At 41.4% G+C, this 18,669-nt stretch overlaps 1 protein-coding gene across 1 annotated transcript in view; it reads right to left on the bottom strand.

The window, feature by feature from the left end:
* Positions 1-18,669, bottom strand: part of GLI3 (GLI family zinc finger 3) — a 408,823-nt gene that overhangs the window by 27,965 nt on the left and 362,189 nt on the right. Inside the window, exon 11 of the mRNA XM_078688198.1 lies at positions 3,857-4,006. Within this exon, the coding sequence (XP_078544324.1) occupies positions 3,857-4,006 (150 nt within the window). The remainder of the gene's footprint in view (positions 1-3,856; positions 4,007-18,669) is intronic.

The raw sequence follows: 18,669 nt of genomic DNA, 5'->3' as shown, positions 1-18,669 counted from the left end.
CAGCATCAGCAGGATATAAAAGAGTATGTTTATTTACATCATTGAATATATTTGCCGTTAAAAACATGCTAGATGTCCCAGATTGGGTCCCTATTGCTTCAACATCTCATGTGATCTGCCTTCAGGAAACTTGGGACGTAGTCCCTTGCCACGTGAAATGAGTCTCCACTATTTTTTCGCCAACTGCTCCATCATTGTCAGGTCGACCGAAGGGGGGGTCTCCAAATTCTAATCTCAAATCTGTTACCCGAGGTTACTAGGAGATCATTTACTGCCTCGCCGTATTACCAGTTTATGTGCTTGTCCATTCTGGGCGGATTTGACCTGGTTTTAATTACTTTCGATAATAATTTATTTGACTCTACACCCAGTGTGGTTATAACTGCTCTAAAGGCAGATTTAGATACGTTCTTGCAAGCCAGCCCATCAAATTGTGTTATCTTATGGGCGTCGGATTTTAATATACAGAAATGTACTTTTGTCGCCAAACTGGTGTGTGGTAAAACTGATTTAGTAGGTGATGGAGCCTCTCACGTTTTACCTAACACCTATGGCCCGTCTTTCAATTTCCTAGTTTTTAGGTACAACCTATCATTATTGGAGCCCAATACTGAAGTAAATAAAGTCCTGATCCCCTCTGTTATTGGTAGAGGAGCTAGCATGAATATTGAGCATTTTTGTGTCTCATTTTCAGCCAGGAACCTTGATCTTGACCATAGAATAACAGCAACTGCAGTAAGTGACCATTAACCACTGGTTGTATACCTGTCTTTACATGTTGAAAAGTTGAGGGTTAGCACCAATATGACTAACATATATGCCATTAGGGCCAATAGGGTATGGATTATGTGGGTGGGGTCGAACCTTCAGCTGTGCTCCAAAAGTTGTTAATTACCAATGACACAGAGTTTAAATACTGCCTGAGTGATAAGATAAATAATATGCTGCGGTTTTATTCATTTGTAGCTTTTACTAGGTCATTTAACGTCTCTCCGACGCGAAAACCTAAAACCTAGCCCACAACGAAGCGTGGCTAGTTTGATCATTCATGCACTCAGGTAGCTAAATTGCTGCGGACAGCACCGCACAGCTCACCAAGAGACTATACTGTCATCAAATTACTTAGGAAGGACTACATCTTGGTTTTAGCCAATAGGAAGATGGTACTTAGGGAAAAGTCTTGGGTTTATCTGGCCCAGGCAGCCGAGATCGATGGAGACACTTTGTTGGGGAACACTGTTAATGCCCCCTTCTTGAAAGATGTCACAGCCCCAGAACTCACTTCCCACGTACCACCCTGCATGTGAGTTGAGCATTACTAAGACATTTTAGGCTCTCTAGCGGGTGATACAGATCAGTTAGGCAACCCAATTGATAGCAGACCCCTAGAAGTGTCCCTGGAAGATGTCCTTCTTAGACTAGATCGCAGTGCAGTGGGTAAAGTGCCCAGGCAATATGGTGTTTCCGGTTCATGCCTTTAAGGCTCTGGGAGAACTCTGGGGCCCTATTAGTAAATGATACCCCCCAGCTGGGACAACTCTATTATAGTACCCATCTTTAAGAAGTGGGATAGATCCAATCCTAAGTGCTACCGTCCAATTTCATTATTGGAGTCATCTGCAAATTGATGAGTAGTGTGCTCCTACAAAGTTTAGACCAGTGAGCCAATGATTACTCTGTCCTGTTAGAAGCCCAGTATGGTTTTGAGAAACGGGTGGGCACAGTAGAACAGTGTGTCAACCTGGACCTGCTTATCTGGAAATACATAAAGGGCAAGCTTGGATCATTATATCTGTGTTTTGCTGAACTCAGTTGTGCCTTTTATTGCGTGAATCATTTATGGCAAACTTTACTCTAGCTTGGAGCACCTGAGAATCTTGTTTGCTTTCTTGCTAGATTGTATGCGAGTTTGACTGCCCATGTACGCTTTGGCACAAGTGGAGAATGTACTCACTCCTTTAAAATCAAGATGGGAATAAGAGAGGGCTGTGATCTGGCACATTCCTTTTCTCCCTTTACATCAAAGGGGTTGAAGATGTCCCCAGGGCTATGCAGGCCGACATGCCTATGCTGCAAGCTGCTTTGTCCCTGTGTTTCTTTACACCGACGACGCAGGTCTATTGTCAAGAACAATCATCGGACTGCAGAGACTGATAAACACCTTTGGTTTTTTTATGGAGGGAAGAAAATTGAAAATCAATATCCCCAAGATTTTTAAGATGATAAGTTGGAAGAAGTCCCACAGGAGCAGAGCTTCTTTATGCAAGGTTCCCCGATTATGAGTGTCAACACATTATTTGGGTATATCTTTTGCCAGTAAAGGCTTATGGGTCAATCATGTACAAAGGACTAGACTTAAAATGAGTAGGGCCTGTGAGGGTGTCTTTAGATTTTCAAGTACGCTCGGTAGTCACCCTGTTAGAGAAATGATTAATATATATATATAAAGCCAAAGCATTGTCTGCCTCCATGTATGGAGGAGGCATCTGGGGATATTCGCAGAGTGGCTCTTTACAGGTAGAGAAGAATGCCTTCCTCAAGCGTCTGCTGAGTAGCACTGCCTCCGTTTCAACTTATTGCTCACCAAGAGGTTGGACTTAACTATCTAGTGGACTTACTCTTACTCAAGCCGATCCTTCTTTGGCAGTCATTGTGGACCTAGCCCGAAACGACCGTCACAAGATCCATCATCATGGATTGTCTTACACTTCCTCATGTTTTTAACATTCTTTGGCTTTCTCATATTAATGAAACCCTAAAGAGTCTTCATGGCTCCCTTATGATTTGATCTCCATATAGTGTATTGGCCCAGCATAACACTAAGTTATAATCCCACTTCTTACGCTCTAGATCTGAAAATAGGGTGAGTATTACCGAATCGTTAAGAATCTTACCGATTCGGTAATACTTACCGAATAAATACCTACATCCCATTTACCGATTCTAAAATAACGAATCGATAAAATTCGGTGTTTTAGAATCGGTAAATCTTCATTACCTACATCTGGCCCCTAAATGTTTTGAACCGGAACCGATTCATTGTTGATAATAACAGTTTAAAAATAGAATGTTTCTGTGATGGATTTTGCACCACGCTAGATTTATATTTAATACTTAATCGAAAAAATGCTCGGCCCAACTTCTATTTATGTAATATGTCATAAAGGTACACCTTAAGTGGTGTCAACTAATTTCTCTTTTCATATTTTAAGAACGAATACATGAGTAAATAAGTGCAAAGTTTTTGGACACTTTTTGTCTTGACTGATAATATCTAAAATGAAAATGTTGTTTAATGATCAGTACCCATTGAAATGAGAGACCCATATTATGACATTTTAGGAAGAATAGAAATCCTTAGTATTCTATAGTTTATTCATATCAATGTATTAGAACACTGTGGCCACATTTAGATTTGGACAGTAAAGAACATCTTCCAATTTCTGGATGGACAAAGCTAAAATACTGTACTGATAGTTGATTCTGCTCTAGAGTTAGCATTCACTTCAGAAACTGGAGGATTTTTCATTGTCACCCAACTCTAAATCTTCTAAACAAAAAAACAGGAGAGACCCGAAGATGTGTGAAGGATAGGTTATAAGAGTACTTCCCGGAGTCATTCCGAAGATGGGGGAATGTCACTTTCTACTAGCGAAATACAATAGAATGGTAGGAGAATGTTGGTTTGCGACTGGAAGCCTATGGACTTAGTCACAACTCTGTCATTAAGCCAGAAAATATTTGTCTCATTGAAGTAGTTGTGCACATTCGGTAGCAATGTCAAACCTGTTCTATTGGGTGAACAAGCAATACACCATTAAGCTGCTCTCCAACTAATGATTTTGCTGTTACTTACAGTGCATTTGTGTGGCTTTTCTCCGGTGTGTCTTCTCATGTGTACCACCAACATGTACTGGGCTTTAAATGGCTTTTGTTCTCTTGAACAATCTAGCCAACGGCACACAAACTCCTTCTTCTCACCATGTATGTGGTCATTATTTATGTGCTGGATGGAGAAAATGTAAATTAGTGACAGTCAGTTAACTGTTTAACGAATAGCGCACAAAAGCACAGTGGTCAATTTTTCTGTAATATAACGTGTATTGGTGAGAGTTTTTTTGAAAAATATGCAAACAATTTCAGTTACACCAAATCATACATTTTCAACTGACAGAGATATATACTAATATTAATTCTAATTGCTGGTACTGTGATTGATGCTACATTTCACAACAGTTAAACTTTAAATTTCAATCCCTCTGTGACTCTTTCTGTGCCTGCTTACCTCCTCTTTTACTCCTATCACCTTATGTTGCATACAACTAACCTATCAAGGTTTAAATGCAAGATATTGTTTGTGATGTTTAATGCTTTGCAAAACGTGTCAATAGCCTAACACAGAACAATACTCATCAATATGCATCAATAACAGATCAACACATCAGAAGGAAAAAGTAAGACCTCGTGAAATCCACAAGATGCAGTCTTCATTACTGTGATCTATATAGAATAATGGTTAGTTTATTGGGCTTTTGTAGAAAAACTAATGTGCGTTATTCTAGCAAATGTATATACACTGTGGGCCTTCTGTACTGTTAAGAGTTTAAAGAGATTTAAAAAACACCTGGTGCACAGCTGGAAAACCATGACACAATGACTGAACTCTTATGTCCTCTACCACCCATCATGCTTTGGCTATGTTGGGTGAAGCGAGGCGTTTGTTGCACCACTACAGCATAGAAATCTAAAGCAGCCTTGACACACAAGATTACATACTGGCATGGACATACACATACAAAAATTAGGAAGACATCATGTCTCTGCAGATTACAGAACTAGTGGAACCAGACCCACCCCGTGTCCACCACCCCCACACCAAAAATTAGACCATTGCTGGGATGGGAGCATCAAACCTATTCACTCTCACGCTGCTAAACTGGCCGCCTACAAATATGCGTGAGAAATGAACCACAACATTGGCAATGCCTTCCCCTATTTCTTTCAGTTTTACCTAGTCCTAGGAAGGAATTACATAATTAGTGGAGGCATTACAACACAGCCAGATATAAAACGGTTGCTGTGATAAAAGCATTAAATGTACCCAGTCTGACTGCAGCAAGACGTTTACCAAAGCACACCTTACCGCAGCTGACCTCCAAATTCATTTGTTGGCCCAGCTCAAATAGACAACGATCCCTTCACAAAAGAACACCTACTATCCATTATGGAGTTGTGCTTTATTTATTAGGCTTTTATCTGCAAACACTGTGTTTTTATTTTCTCAATGCCTTAATTAAATCAATTAGCAGTTTCATCTTTTCAACTTTCACCAGCATTTCAAAATACACAGTTTTTAAATTGATCGGGCACGACATTTACAGTCTCGAAGACTATCTACGCTTTCTTGCGATGACACACGATTGATGATGACAATTCACTGTGCACCCTTTTACTTAATCTATAAACTTCGCTTTTCTGTTAAGCAAGCACCGCAAATGTAGCTCAGACGAGGAAAAGCTTCATCATTGGCTGGAGACATAGCCAGTCCCCGTTTTGGAAATTCATGACGTAGTAAAGGCTGGAAAACAGTTATACATGTCCACTGAAAGGAAGTCAGACATTGGAACACGCTGGATTTGTTAAATTTCCATTTACATATTTTGAGTGCAGCTCCTAGATAAGTGAAAAGAGTCAGTACATTGGAAAAAGGTGCTATGCTACAAATAAGAATTCGGGAAACAATATCATAAATTAGAAGAAATTATTTTAAGTTGTTTGAGATAATGTGAACTCACATTACTATAAATACATCTAGACAAGTAGTACAAGAGATCAAAGTGAAGGACTGCAGAAATAAGCATACCAGTAAAAGGTGAGGCAACATATTTATGAAATTATTGATTTACTTATCTCTGTTCACTTCCAGTGTTGTCATTGGTTATATGATTTATCAGCACGTCTGCTCAAACCAAAATGTAAACCACGTGTGTTGTGTTTCTGCATATAGTGAATGTATCTTTAATTCCTCATTAATACATGACAGGGTGATTCACAAACCTCTGTTTAAAAGTTAGAAATGCCCTCATTAGAGAATTTTTACCAGAATTTGAACAGATGTCTGATTTTCTTTTATTTAGAATAAGGCTAGATGTACTCTTGGTAACTGTCATTTGCAATATCCGGTTCTACCACTAAACTCCCTTTAGGGTATTTAAGGAACTTTACAACTCAGTTGAACACATGTACATTTACATGTCAAAAAGGAAGGGAAAAACTTTAGGTGTAGTGAATGCCCAAAAAGTTTATGGGTGTTCATTACTTACCAATCCCTGCCTTCCAATTGCCCTTAGCTTCAGAACAACTGTATTCCGGCTTCTAAATCTAGTTATGACAATGGCATCTTTTCTACCGAAGAAACTAGAATCTTTGAACCAGGAACTGCTGTTTACATCTACAGACTAGTTTTTGTGACCTAATTGGACTTAGGTGCAAGCAACAAAGTTTTAAATGTGCCTTGTGTAAGCCAATGTAGGAATTATTCAGAACGGAAAATAATTCTGCAATACAGCATAGACGCAATCATAGCACAACAGTGGTACTCAATGTGTACTGTCACGTATACACTTTACATTGTGATTGCTTCAGAATCCATGGCCTTCCAACTCATGACTCTGCCCCAGTATTGGATTAATGGAGGCACCAGGAGAGCAAGAGTGCCACCGGAGATGCCCTCCTACAGCTCTAGCACCAGTCCTATAAGACTAGGTGCACACGGATGATTGGAAGTTGAACATTCCGCACCCTTCTTCTTAGACTCAGCCTCCACCATTTTTATGACTGCATATTCTAGATTTTGTTTATAAAGGACAGCCTCTGCAATGCTTGCTTCTCTTACAGTCACCTAGACTATTCTCTGCCGGACAGGATAATGAGCTCCTCCAACACCGGCATCGTGAAAATAACCCATGTCAAGCATGAACTCCAGCCCTACGTAGAGGGAGACATGCACTGCTGAAAGTGGGCATGTAACGCGGCATCAGTCAAGGAGGCAGGCAGCAAGAAACTGATCACAAGCAGCCCAGTCCACTAGGCTGATGATCTTTCTTGGTCAATGTCCTGAACTCCATGTGTCCTAATAATCTGCAATCCTAAACAGGCATGTCAAAGATAAGAGTACCAGTGAACAACACACCCAGTTTTGAGTGGCTTCGGAACACCGGGGGCATTATCGAATTATAGGAACCCTTAAAGCAAATTTGGGCTACTAATCCTATCAGACTCTCACACATGTGTGAAGTAGTGTACCCAAATACAAGAGGGCGATTTTAAGTAATTTCACAAATTGCTCTTGAAATGTAAAGGCGCAAATGAGAACCACTCTTTGTTATAGCAATGTAATGGCTAATAATCCTGTTTCTTTAAACAAAAATGGTTTATATAGACAACAAGGTGTGCATCCAGTTGCAGGGCCCATGGTTTAAGTCCTCAATTGGGGGCAATAGCATTGTTTGATTTAAACAAGGAAGTTATATGTATAATTTGAGGTGTAGAGTATACTCTGCAAAATAGACAATACACTATTTTATATTTAAAAGTCAGAATGTTCTGCAAATGAATGCATGATTGCTCCAGGATTAAAAGCAGATAATACTGCTCAGGTGGTTTCAGCAGAGACCCGAGGGACTGCTCATTAGTGATGTGAGAAAGAGTAATGGTTCATGTGCAACCCATTCAAATGCGATGGAAGCTCATAATTCGAAGCAGTCTCTTGACAGCCCATTTATGTCTCATTAGAGAAACATCACTTCATTTTGGAAAAGTGGGCAATAAAAGTAATGAGCGTGCTAGGAACAATCTCACTAATTGTGATTTATTTTAACAATCAGCACACTTTATGACTGAATGGGAGTGTAGCTACCCGTGTATGTTGGTTTTAAGGTAGGTCTACGTGCACCAAGACTTTGATGTTCACGGGTGACAGCACTTAGTCATTCTCAACAGAACATGTTCTAGTGATCACACATTATTGAGACCAACTGCTTGCCCTCGATGTGGTGCATACCTATAGTAATTCACCTACTCGAGCAGGAAATTAGTCACTGAGAAAACAAGCACTCTAGAATACATCATTAATTCTCAAGAATTGATACATTAATTTGGTTATTGTGAAAAGTGAGACACTGGGAATACTTGTCGCAGCAAACTGGATACAGAGAAAGCAGAATAATGTCCCCACTTGAAAACACGTGCTGAGTATTTTTTAACACTTGTTGTTTTTACAACAATTGTGCTCATTTTCAGGAATGTGTCAATAATAGCACAGTCCAGCATATAACATTGGCTCTGCTGTTTGAGGTCTTTTCAAGTTTCAAGAATTCTGCAAATCATAACATGCCTGTGAAGGAAAGACCTGCTTCTGTTGCTGGTTATAAAGTGCTTGTAGAAATCGTTGACACAATAGGGTTCAAGGCGCTGGTTTCCATGGTTCCAATGCCATGACAATCATGAAGAACACATGACGGGAAACCGAGCAGTGGCACACTGATAACAAAGGAGTTTCGTCCAACTTAAAATGGAGAACATTATTAACACAACATGTTAATTGGGCATAACGTTCATTCTACCTATTGGATATAATCACAACTGAATCCGTCTTCTAGACACTCACTCAGGCAGCTGTATGGACCACATTCTGAAATGCATGTTAATATACCCTGACCTTCCATTTGTATTCAGCGTAGTGATTTAAGAGTAAGTGGTTGGCTAATCTCTGACATCTTCATTTATCAAGAGAGGTAGTGACCAAATTAGAACCTGGCAGAACATTGACACTGTGTTAGTGTTGTCCAGTGCAGGCGCACTAGTAGTAAGTCTCTACCTCATACTATGCAGATCACTTCCGCAACCCAATTAATGGAAGGTTGGTCACAGAAGATTGCACATACGGGAGCCCATTGTGAGGCCTATAATGAGTGGGCTGGTGTGAGGAGAAGACCTCCCATTTTGTAAGACTAGATGCTCAGGATTTCAACCACTGACTTCTGATGAGGATATAAGACAATCCATTGACTCAAAGTATTAGCATACACATATGGAATGGATACTGAGAATTGAGCCTAGACCAGGGTCAATCAGCACGACTGATCCTCGATGTTCCCCGACGAAGCCACATCACACCCCACCTGAGAGGCCATCATTGGCTCACCGTCAACAACAGGATCACCTTCAAACTCCTCATCCACGCACACAAAGCCCTACAGAACGCCGGACCATCATACCTCAACAACCGTCTCAGCTTCCACACACCCACCCGCAGCCTCTGATCTGCCAACCTCGCTCTCGCCACTGTTCCACGCGTCCGGAAAACCACCGCCGGGGGCAGGTCCTTCTCCTACCTCGCCGCCAAGACCTGGAACACTCTCCCTACCAACCTACGTCAGACCCTGGACCTGCTGGCCTTCAGAAGACTTCTCAAGACCTGGCTTTTCGATCAGTAGCTACCCCCTCCCCCCCCCCCCCCCCCAGCGCCTTGAGACCCTCACAGGTATGTAGAGCGCTTTACAAATGTTAATGATTGATTGATTGATTGAATTAACATCCTGGTAATGAGGCTGTCTGAGTCAAAGCTCCTCATGAGACGTTTGTAGCATCAGTAATCTCACACCCTCTGGAGGCCGGGCACTGATATCTAAAGAGCGAGCAAGAGGGATCGGAAGCCTGTGGAGCTGTTCTGACTCTGATAGCTTCATACTGAAAATCTGCTACAAATGAAACCGGATGTCAAGTTTCAACAGTGCATTGGACTCCCTTAGTGCCTCCAGGCAGCTCCTGGTGCAGAAGAGCATGCTCAACATGGAACTGCTTATATGCTGGTGGTGGAGCAAGCCATGCTGGGTTTCAGAGATTAGCCTGGGTGACAGTAGGGGATGGAAGCCCTGCTGAGGTCACCCTCTAGATACTTCCTCCAAGACAAGCTTGAGTAAAAAAAAAAATGTAAATGTTGTACTTGTATAGGGCAGGTATCACCGCAAATGCATCAAGGCGCTTGTACACATACCGCTGTGGAACCCTTCCTGGCTTTTCCCTGTGAAGTGTCCACTCCTGGGCACCCCCAGGGTGAAGCCAGGAATCCCAGCGCTGTTGGGGCCGTTGTGGAGATTAAGCAAGCTATTGCCCAGAGTTGCAGAGTGGGACCCACGATTAGAATAGGCACCGAGGCGAGAGAAATATCAGGTCCGAGGGAATTATTGCACCCAAGACCCGCCGAGGTGGGAATTGAACCCTGGTCCCGGGCCAGACCTCTGCATCAGGGTCTGCCGCTCTAATCATTGAGCCACACTTCTCCACTGTGAACAAGGGCATGGACTGTGTCCACATCAGCTTGCACTCAGCTCTATGCTCCATCAGTGTGTGCTACTCACTGTCCCTACATACAGTGTTCAAATGGCTGCTCAAAGAGCTACATGAAGACACCGCCAAGCTTCTGAAATGTATGTGACGCTCTTGCTGTTCAAGAGTCTTCAGAGTGATTCTGGTCATATGTGTTTTCTGTTTCATACCGGTACAACTGGGATGGGGAAAATTCAGAAATTGGGCCCTGGAGGTCCACTAAGAAATAAGGAATTACTGGGGGAATCTGTAACTCTGGAACAGCTCCCTCCCATAGTCCTACATTTTCAAAAGTACTTTTACAAGAAGATTTACGCAGTTTTCAGCAGCCGAGATCTCTGGGTGAAAGTAAGGCTCACAATCCTGATGGGGACAGAAATTACTATCAGAGCCCCTTCAGAGTTAAAAGGCCACTCATAATGAGGGGCTGGTATCTGTAAAGAATTGAGGTATTCAATGTAACTAGGCATTTGTAATTTTGGAAGCCTCAACAACTGTGCTTGTTCAAGCGGCATATCAGAGAGCAGAAAGGACTGCAAAGAATTACCATGAGCCGTAAACGAGGCTTTACATTTTCGAAGACCACCTTTACTAATTTACTTTTGTAAGCAATATATTTTTAGAGCTGCAGCCACTGAAATTTATTGAACATTGAAACGTGTTTAAGTAAAATGATTATATCGTAAAACACGTTTTTGTGATTACTTCTATTTAGTAACTCCTCACAGAATAATTAACTTTGATAATTGGTGCCAATTTCTTAAGCAGGAAATGTGAAGATAAATTTTGCCTTCATGTCATGGAATTAAAGTGCGCTGACATCAAGGTTTTTTGGGTACTTAGCTACTAAAACCGACTGAGTTGCTCAGTGAGCTGAATGTTTGCCACTGACAAGTGCAGTGTTCTTCTAGTTATGAGTAGGGCTCATTGTTTTCCGTTTTTACTGACTTTTACAGATAAATATAGACAGAACACATTGTGTTTCGTGTCTGTATTTATTTATAAAAGTGGAAATATGCAGATAATGTGGCTTCTTTTGAGTGACTCTCCAAGCTGAGGTTCATGACTTTCAGGCCAGTGGTTGTACATATTGGCAGCATGGGTGGGGTGGTACAAAGCTCAATGAGATGTACTTAAATTACAGCATACATATATTTGTGCTAATGTGCACATATTTTTAATGTGGGCTTATTATCTTATTTTTGGCTGTGTAATGTGCTAAAACCGTACAGGCAGAGTGTACGTTTATCCGTTAAATAAAAGTGGAAATATGCAAGTTTTCACCTCATCTGTTCACAAAATACAAAATAAATATGTATAAATACCAATAAGATGGCCAACAAAAAACAAATATGGGTAAATATAGATGGAAATGTTCCAAAAATAAATACCATAATAACGAGAGCCCTGGTTATGAGTTAGGTTGAAGGCAATACAAACTATTATGTTTTTCCCAGGTTGGTAAAATGATTACTATTAATTAGGTATTAGCAGAATCTGTCATTTATGGCGCTCAAAAAGACATAAGTGCGGTATGAAGTTGAACGTATGAAAAAGATGTTATTAAAAAAACAAATTATTACACGGGTCAGATTGTGTGGCCCTTTACCACAGCATAAACTAGGAGCAGAAACAATGCAGGTTTTATTGAAATGATTACATACTTATATGAGAAATTCACATTCCGTTTACTTCACTCGTTTTACTTTCTATACTCTGTGAAGTTAATTTCAAATTGATATGGTGTAGCTGGATCTGTAACTCATTTAAGACGAAATAAATAAGTGATTTCTTTTTATATGGGAAATAAATGAATGTACCACATGTGTTTTCGAACGCACACGGGTCCCTTTTTCAAGTGTGATACTTAATATTTCCTGCACTGCTTGTTAAGAAATTTCGGACAAATAATGCCAAAACAGCAATTATGAAACACGTTTGCAGTAGCATGAGATTAATCGCTGTGCCACTAGGTGGCGATCAATACCAATAAAGCACTGGAGAGCAAAGGATTCATGGTGGAGATTGGCAAAGATTACAAGAGTACCCCAAAACTTGCACAGTATTCTCCACTAACCATTATAATAGCGGTGTGAACTTTCCAAAATATTGACATCCAACTTAAGGCAGTATTTAGGGGATCGCCTACAAGATAAGCCCAACCTGAAGAAGATGCTCATAGAGAGGCGATTAATGGAACTGCCTTACAGGGAAAGTTGACAGGAAAAAGGGACCCGGAAACACGAAAATTATTTGCTGATGCTCCCGATAGGAATGTAAGACTTTTTGCAGATATCCTGAGACAGATGGGCCATGAGGCAAGTGTTGTTAGTTTAGGCAAAGCTGTTGACTGCTATATTTAACACTGAAGGGCATTTTAGCTGTGGGACAACTGAGAACACGTGTCAACTGCTCTATCTTAAACAACATTCCCATGTCAATAGGTCTCATTTGGGCGTCTACGAGTTTTATGATGTCTCACTCTGGATTTTGACCTCTAACTGGACCTGGACACAACTGCTACAGACGGTAACCCAAGGCCCGATTCACCGAGACTTCTGTGTGTGTGTGTGTGTGTGTAGGTATGACTTACTGATATAATACTACTGGCTTTCACTTCTCATTAAGGAATAAAATAGGCTTAATCCCGATATACTCCTGGTTTAGTTTTGGAATCTAGCAAGTAAGCCTGGAGAACTACTTAAATCGAACACACACATACACACACACAATTCACACACTAGCCAATGTACATGGTGCAAAGCGTCCAATATAACCATTTCTGTTCTGAAATGTAAAACTGTCTGCATGGCAAACAGAGAGGTAGGCTTCTAAAAAAACACGACAGTTCTTATTTTGGTTTTTAAACATTGTTTAACGTGTCTCTCATGTGTGGATGGGTTTTTCCAGATGTGCTGGGAAATGAACAAAAATGCAAAAGTTTGGAATTTCTTTTGGCGATTTTCTCTCTTCAGTGTATTCAAGGTTTCCCTCTTGGCAGCTAAAAAAACCTATAGGTCCCAACAGAGAAGCCCGGATGAATCCTGGGTTACCTGCAGTGAGGGGAACACGGCGTAGAGTGGAACCTCATTGGCTTATTTTAGGTGAACCTCGACCAGTAATGGGGACCGTCACAGACGAAAAGATAATGATAGTAGTGTTCCTGGACCGGTCCTAGAATTCAAACCCATGGGACACAAAGTTTACTATTTCTTATGGCCGGCTGTTGAGGGCTATACAGGTTGTTAAAGGCTCTGAACCCAAGTTATAGCTATAGAGAGGGCGAGGGTCTTTTCACAGCCTGTATAGCTTGAGGCAGAAGGGCTATAAGGCTATTAGAACATTCCACCCACTTAGGGTAGAATGTTCTAAATTTAAAAAGGAGAAACAGAAAGACAAAATTGGAATGTTGAAGCAGAAGGCTTCCATCAGTCATTAGAACATTGGAATGTTGGGAGCTCCATTGAAAACAATGGAGTGCTCAGGGCTTATAATGGCTGGTATAAGCCTGGACCTCAAACATTCCAATGTTTCTTTGTTCACAGCTCTGACTGTGAACAAAGGCTTCAGGGAACCTGAGGGGAGTCCAATCCCCTCACGCTCCTATAAGGCTTTTTTTTAATTAGAACATTCTGCCTTCTAGTGGCAGAATGTTCTATAGCCTTATAGCCCTTCGTAGCTGGGCTATACCAGCTATTAAAGTCCCTCTCCCTTGTTAAAGGCCCTCGCCTTCGGCTTTGGCCTTTAACGCTGGAGAGGTCCTTTAATAGCCGGTATAGCCCTCTACGGCGGGCTATAAGGCTATATTATAAGATCGGAGCAACTGCATTGTCGCCAATGAGGCTCTCAACATTCCAGTGTTCTAATTTATATCACACCTTTCTTTTTAGCATTTCATGTAAGCCATTGCACAGCCCTTTCAACCAAGTGTTTACAATGGAGTTAATTGTCAATGAATGATGCCAACCGTGCCAAAGATGTAGATTTAAAGGCTCGACTGGCGGAATCCCTGGCCATTATAGGAATGTAAAAGCAGTTTAATAGTGGCAAAAGCAGAAGCTTAGATGACTAACATGTTTATCTTTTGTATGAGACTGCTAATTAGATCACTGGAATTTTGAGAACTCTGTTGAAGACAGTGGTTTAGTTCTGGGCTTTTAATGGCTGGTATAAGCCAGGAGCTCCAACATTCCAACGCTTGTCTTCAGGTGTCTCCCTTTTCACTTTAAAACATGTTACCATTAGTGGGTAGAATGTTCTGATAGCCATGCCTGGGGCTATAGCGGTTGTTAAAGGCCCTTTCACTCTTTGTAAGGCCCAGGCCTGCGTCTCAGGCCTATAACTCGGGTTCAGGGCCTTGAACAACCGGTATAGCCTTCGGCAGAGGGCTATAAGGCTATATTACACCACCCAGTCCCAAAAATACTAGTGTGAGCCGTCTTTGGGGTAGCCCAAAATATATTCATTGTGTTATTTTGAGGCTGTGCAAAAGTGTATTTTAACTGCAATTTTGTGTACACCTCGTAGTCAATGTGGCACAGAAATAGTTTATAGATTCCTTATTACATTTAAGGGGTGGGCTTTGACATATGCCATTTTCATTTATTACTTTAGTCAACTGCCTATGATAAAGACATTACATTATTACATTATCAATGTTTTCACACTTACGTATACGTTAGTATAAATATTAGTACCTAATAAGAATCATATTTAGCACAGAGCCTTATATATTTTATTGCAAGTAATTAAGGGGAGTGGGCTTGGCTTGAACCAGCAGCAGACTTTTTGTGCACAAAACTAGGGAAATGTGTTACATGCTAAAGTGTTTACCAAAGCATCATGTGCACCCATCAGCTAAGTGGTATATGTGATTATGCAGTGCTTATAAAGTGATTGAGAAAGTTTACAATGCACAGGTGTACTGTGGGTGGAATAGAATGAAAAGCCAGGGAAAGGGGTGAACTGCACTGTACATATCAACAAGCTGGGTTTACTGGAGCAAAGGCTGGAAAGCAATGCATGCCTGCAGATGTAAATGACCAACTGAGGGCGATGGTCATTCCTTTGGAGAATGACGGGGATGATCTAATGATATTACATGAGCTTTATTGTGACAATCACATTATCACTTCCACTACATTGAAATAACCTCGACATTGCGAAGTAAGTTGTGGAAAGAAAATGTGGGCGTGACAATAGTATCTACATTAGTTAGGGAGTTGTGATGTTACTGTACATCAACGTTATCGACCTCAATAGAATATCATACAACCATGGGAAGATTCGAAGCGGTGAGCATTGCAGCCTTTTCATACAGCAGTAGGGACAGATCCAGCCTGAGGTGGTTAGGGTGGTGATGCCAAAGTGTCGCACCAGAGAATAAGGTCTGCTTCGCCCTGGGATCATTGAGGGCTTTGGTAAGTTCAGGTCTGTGCAGAGTTAAGTGGAGTCTGCCTACGTGCCAACAGAGGGTTTTGTTGTTGTTCGACATTTGTATGAAGGTGGGTAGGGCACAAGTCCTAAAAAAAGAAGTGGGGGGACGCTGTCACCGGAAGTGGCGTCACGAGTCACGACAGGAAGTGACGTCACGAAAGGTGCCGAGCTCCTCGTCCCAGAGAGGCCAAAGAGTGAAGTCCAGCTGTTTGGCAGGGGGACTGCGTCCCCCCGGTAAAATAAGTGGGGGGATGCCGTCCACCCGCGTGGTACCCCGACTCGAGCCCTGATGGTGGGTAACTTATTCTCCTCGGATTCAGGATTGCTGGCGTGGAAAGTTTAAAAGATGCCACAACTCGTTTTGCAGCTGGCAAAGTGATCCAGTGAAGCTGCATTCGAGTGGGGATTTATGTCTGTAGTTCCCTCGTTTAATTACTAGTCATACCGTGCCATGAGAATAGTTAGACTTGATCCTGGGAGTGTGCTGCTTCAGTTGACGTGAAAGAAAATGTGAACCAACACCTTAGAATGGAAGGTGGTAGGAAAGGCAAACGATCTGGTGCCTGGTGTGTGTGTGTGAGAGAGAGAAAAAAAAATGAGAGTGAGAGAGAGAGGAGCGGTGAGGGAGAGAGAGAGGAGCGGTGAGGGAGGACGGGAAGCAGGGGTAGAAAAGTATGGCACAGTAAAATAAATAGCAAAATAAATTACTTACAATTAAAATAAAAAGAGTGTAATTAAAATAACAAGAAAGACAATTTAAATGATAACAACGGAAACAAGTATGAAAGAAAGGGTAAGGAGAAGGAAGAAAAAAGCAAAGATGTAAGATAAACAGACGGAAACCTAATAAATAAATTCGGCATTAAAAGGTGAAAAGGCGAAATTATGAACATTAGAAAAGCACGTTTCTCACAATTAATTATTTTGTATTTATTGTGGAGTATTTTCACTTGTTCCTATACACCACCACAGCATAGGATAGAAGTGCAAAGGAAGCACAGGGAGATGGCGCGCTTTGCATACGTTTACATGAAAGACTGGCAGTCTGCCCTGGCTGCAAGGCGGTTGCCCTGACCACCAGACCCCCCCCCCCCCCCCCCCCCGCTGCCAATGTCTTCAAAGGTCATGGGTTAAGAATGGGGAGGAACCATTCACGATAACCTTCTTTTTTTGCCAGCCTCGTAAACGCATATGCTTTTCACTTAAGAGTCCTACATATGTATGTGCAGATATCCTTCTGCAGCCACCAATAAATTAAATGTTCCCAAGTTGTATGGTAAATTGCTAGAGGCAGCGGATTCCCCAAGGATCAGTCAATCTCTGGCTCGCCTACAAAGAAAATACTGTACTTTGCTCTGAAGAGCATTCTGTGGCAATTTAAAGGCAATGAAAGAGTCACAATATCCTGGAGAGAGGAAAACCTGCACTATTACATTCTTGACCCCAGAGAAAGGCTCTGCCCCCAGGAGCTGAGCAGGGACAAAGGGAAAAAAAGCCTAATCCCACATATATAGACAGCAGTTCATGATGCGGCATGACATTCCTTTTAATCTTTTGATGTAGTAGTTATGTGTGTACGGCACAGCGCTCAAGAAGGGAGGGGGCAGGGGCCAGGGGGGGTTCTTTGCTACTCCTATAGTTAGAGGGGCATTCCAAGAGACTTTGCTGTGGACTCTTGTCTTTGAATGTTAAATGTGGTTGCCTGAAGACATGAGTTTAATGTGATTATGGATTATCGTATATTACGAGAATTCTTTCCCAATAAGCTCACATCTTGCTCAGCAAACAACTTGCAAGCATTACGGTAAAACAGATTGCCATCTGCCCTCCCATTTATTTAGCTTTGTATTTAGTTATATCGGTCTTGGTTTCTAAGAGAATATATTACAGAATTATAGCCCGCTGCTTATGTACATACCAGTTGTTAAATACCTTCAACACTAGGCAGATGTCGTTTGATGCAGGGGGCTCTAATGTTATTAGAACACGCAGTACAATGAGGTTAGAATGTTATAAACTTGTGCAGTCCGCTTGTTCAGTGCACTCTGCAGTACGCGCTTGGCGCCTTTGAAATCAGGTTAATTCCAGTAAAGAATTGTTCCAAAAAAAAAGAAGAAGATCATGTTCTAAATTATAGAGGGAGAAACAATAAGGCAAACCTTGGAAAGTTAAATGAGACAGCCTACACTAGCAATTACTGGCTCTCTGCCACTCACGCCACAATTGAGAGCCCAACATTCCCAAGTTCAAACAGAGCATTTAGGGCCACATGTATCAAAGTTCCATTTTGCATTCCCTAAATAGTGAATTTTAGCGAATTGCTATTTTGGGAAGGCAAAATGGTATGAAGCAATTCCCTAATAGCGATTCCTACTTAGTTGCAATCGCAATTAGGGAATCGCTATTAAGAAATGCTATTCCATTTGTTCCTAGACGCACGTGCGCCCTACATGGAAGTTTGAAAAATGATTATTTTGTGCTTTTTCAAAAACTGCACATGCTTACCATTGACTTGGAGTCGATGGTAATAGAATATCCTAAATGCCCAGTTTGCATTTAGGAAATGCTTGGTACATGTGCTTAGGGAATCGCAAAAACTGTGATTCCCTATTGGAAGTCACAATTTTAGGAAACGCAAAAAAGTCTAATTACCTAAAATGCACTGCCAAAGCCTTTCATACATCTTGAAAGGGTATTTTGCATTCACGAATGGCCACATTTAGCGATTTGAACCATTTGTGAAATCAAAATAGGTTGATACAATGACATACAACGAGACAGACCGCTTTTAACAACTGGTATAGCTGAAGACAGAAGGGCAATATTGCTATTTGAACATTCCAC

Source organism: Lissotriton helveticus, chromosome 4_1 (genome assembly GCF_964261635.1).
Source record: "Lissotriton helveticus chromosome 4_1, aLisHel1.1, whole genome shotgun sequence".
Taxonomy (NCBI): domain Eukaryota; kingdom Metazoa; phylum Chordata; class Amphibia; order Caudata; family Salamandridae; genus Lissotriton; species Lissotriton helveticus.
This window is presented reverse-complemented; position numbering and strand designations above follow the sequence as displayed.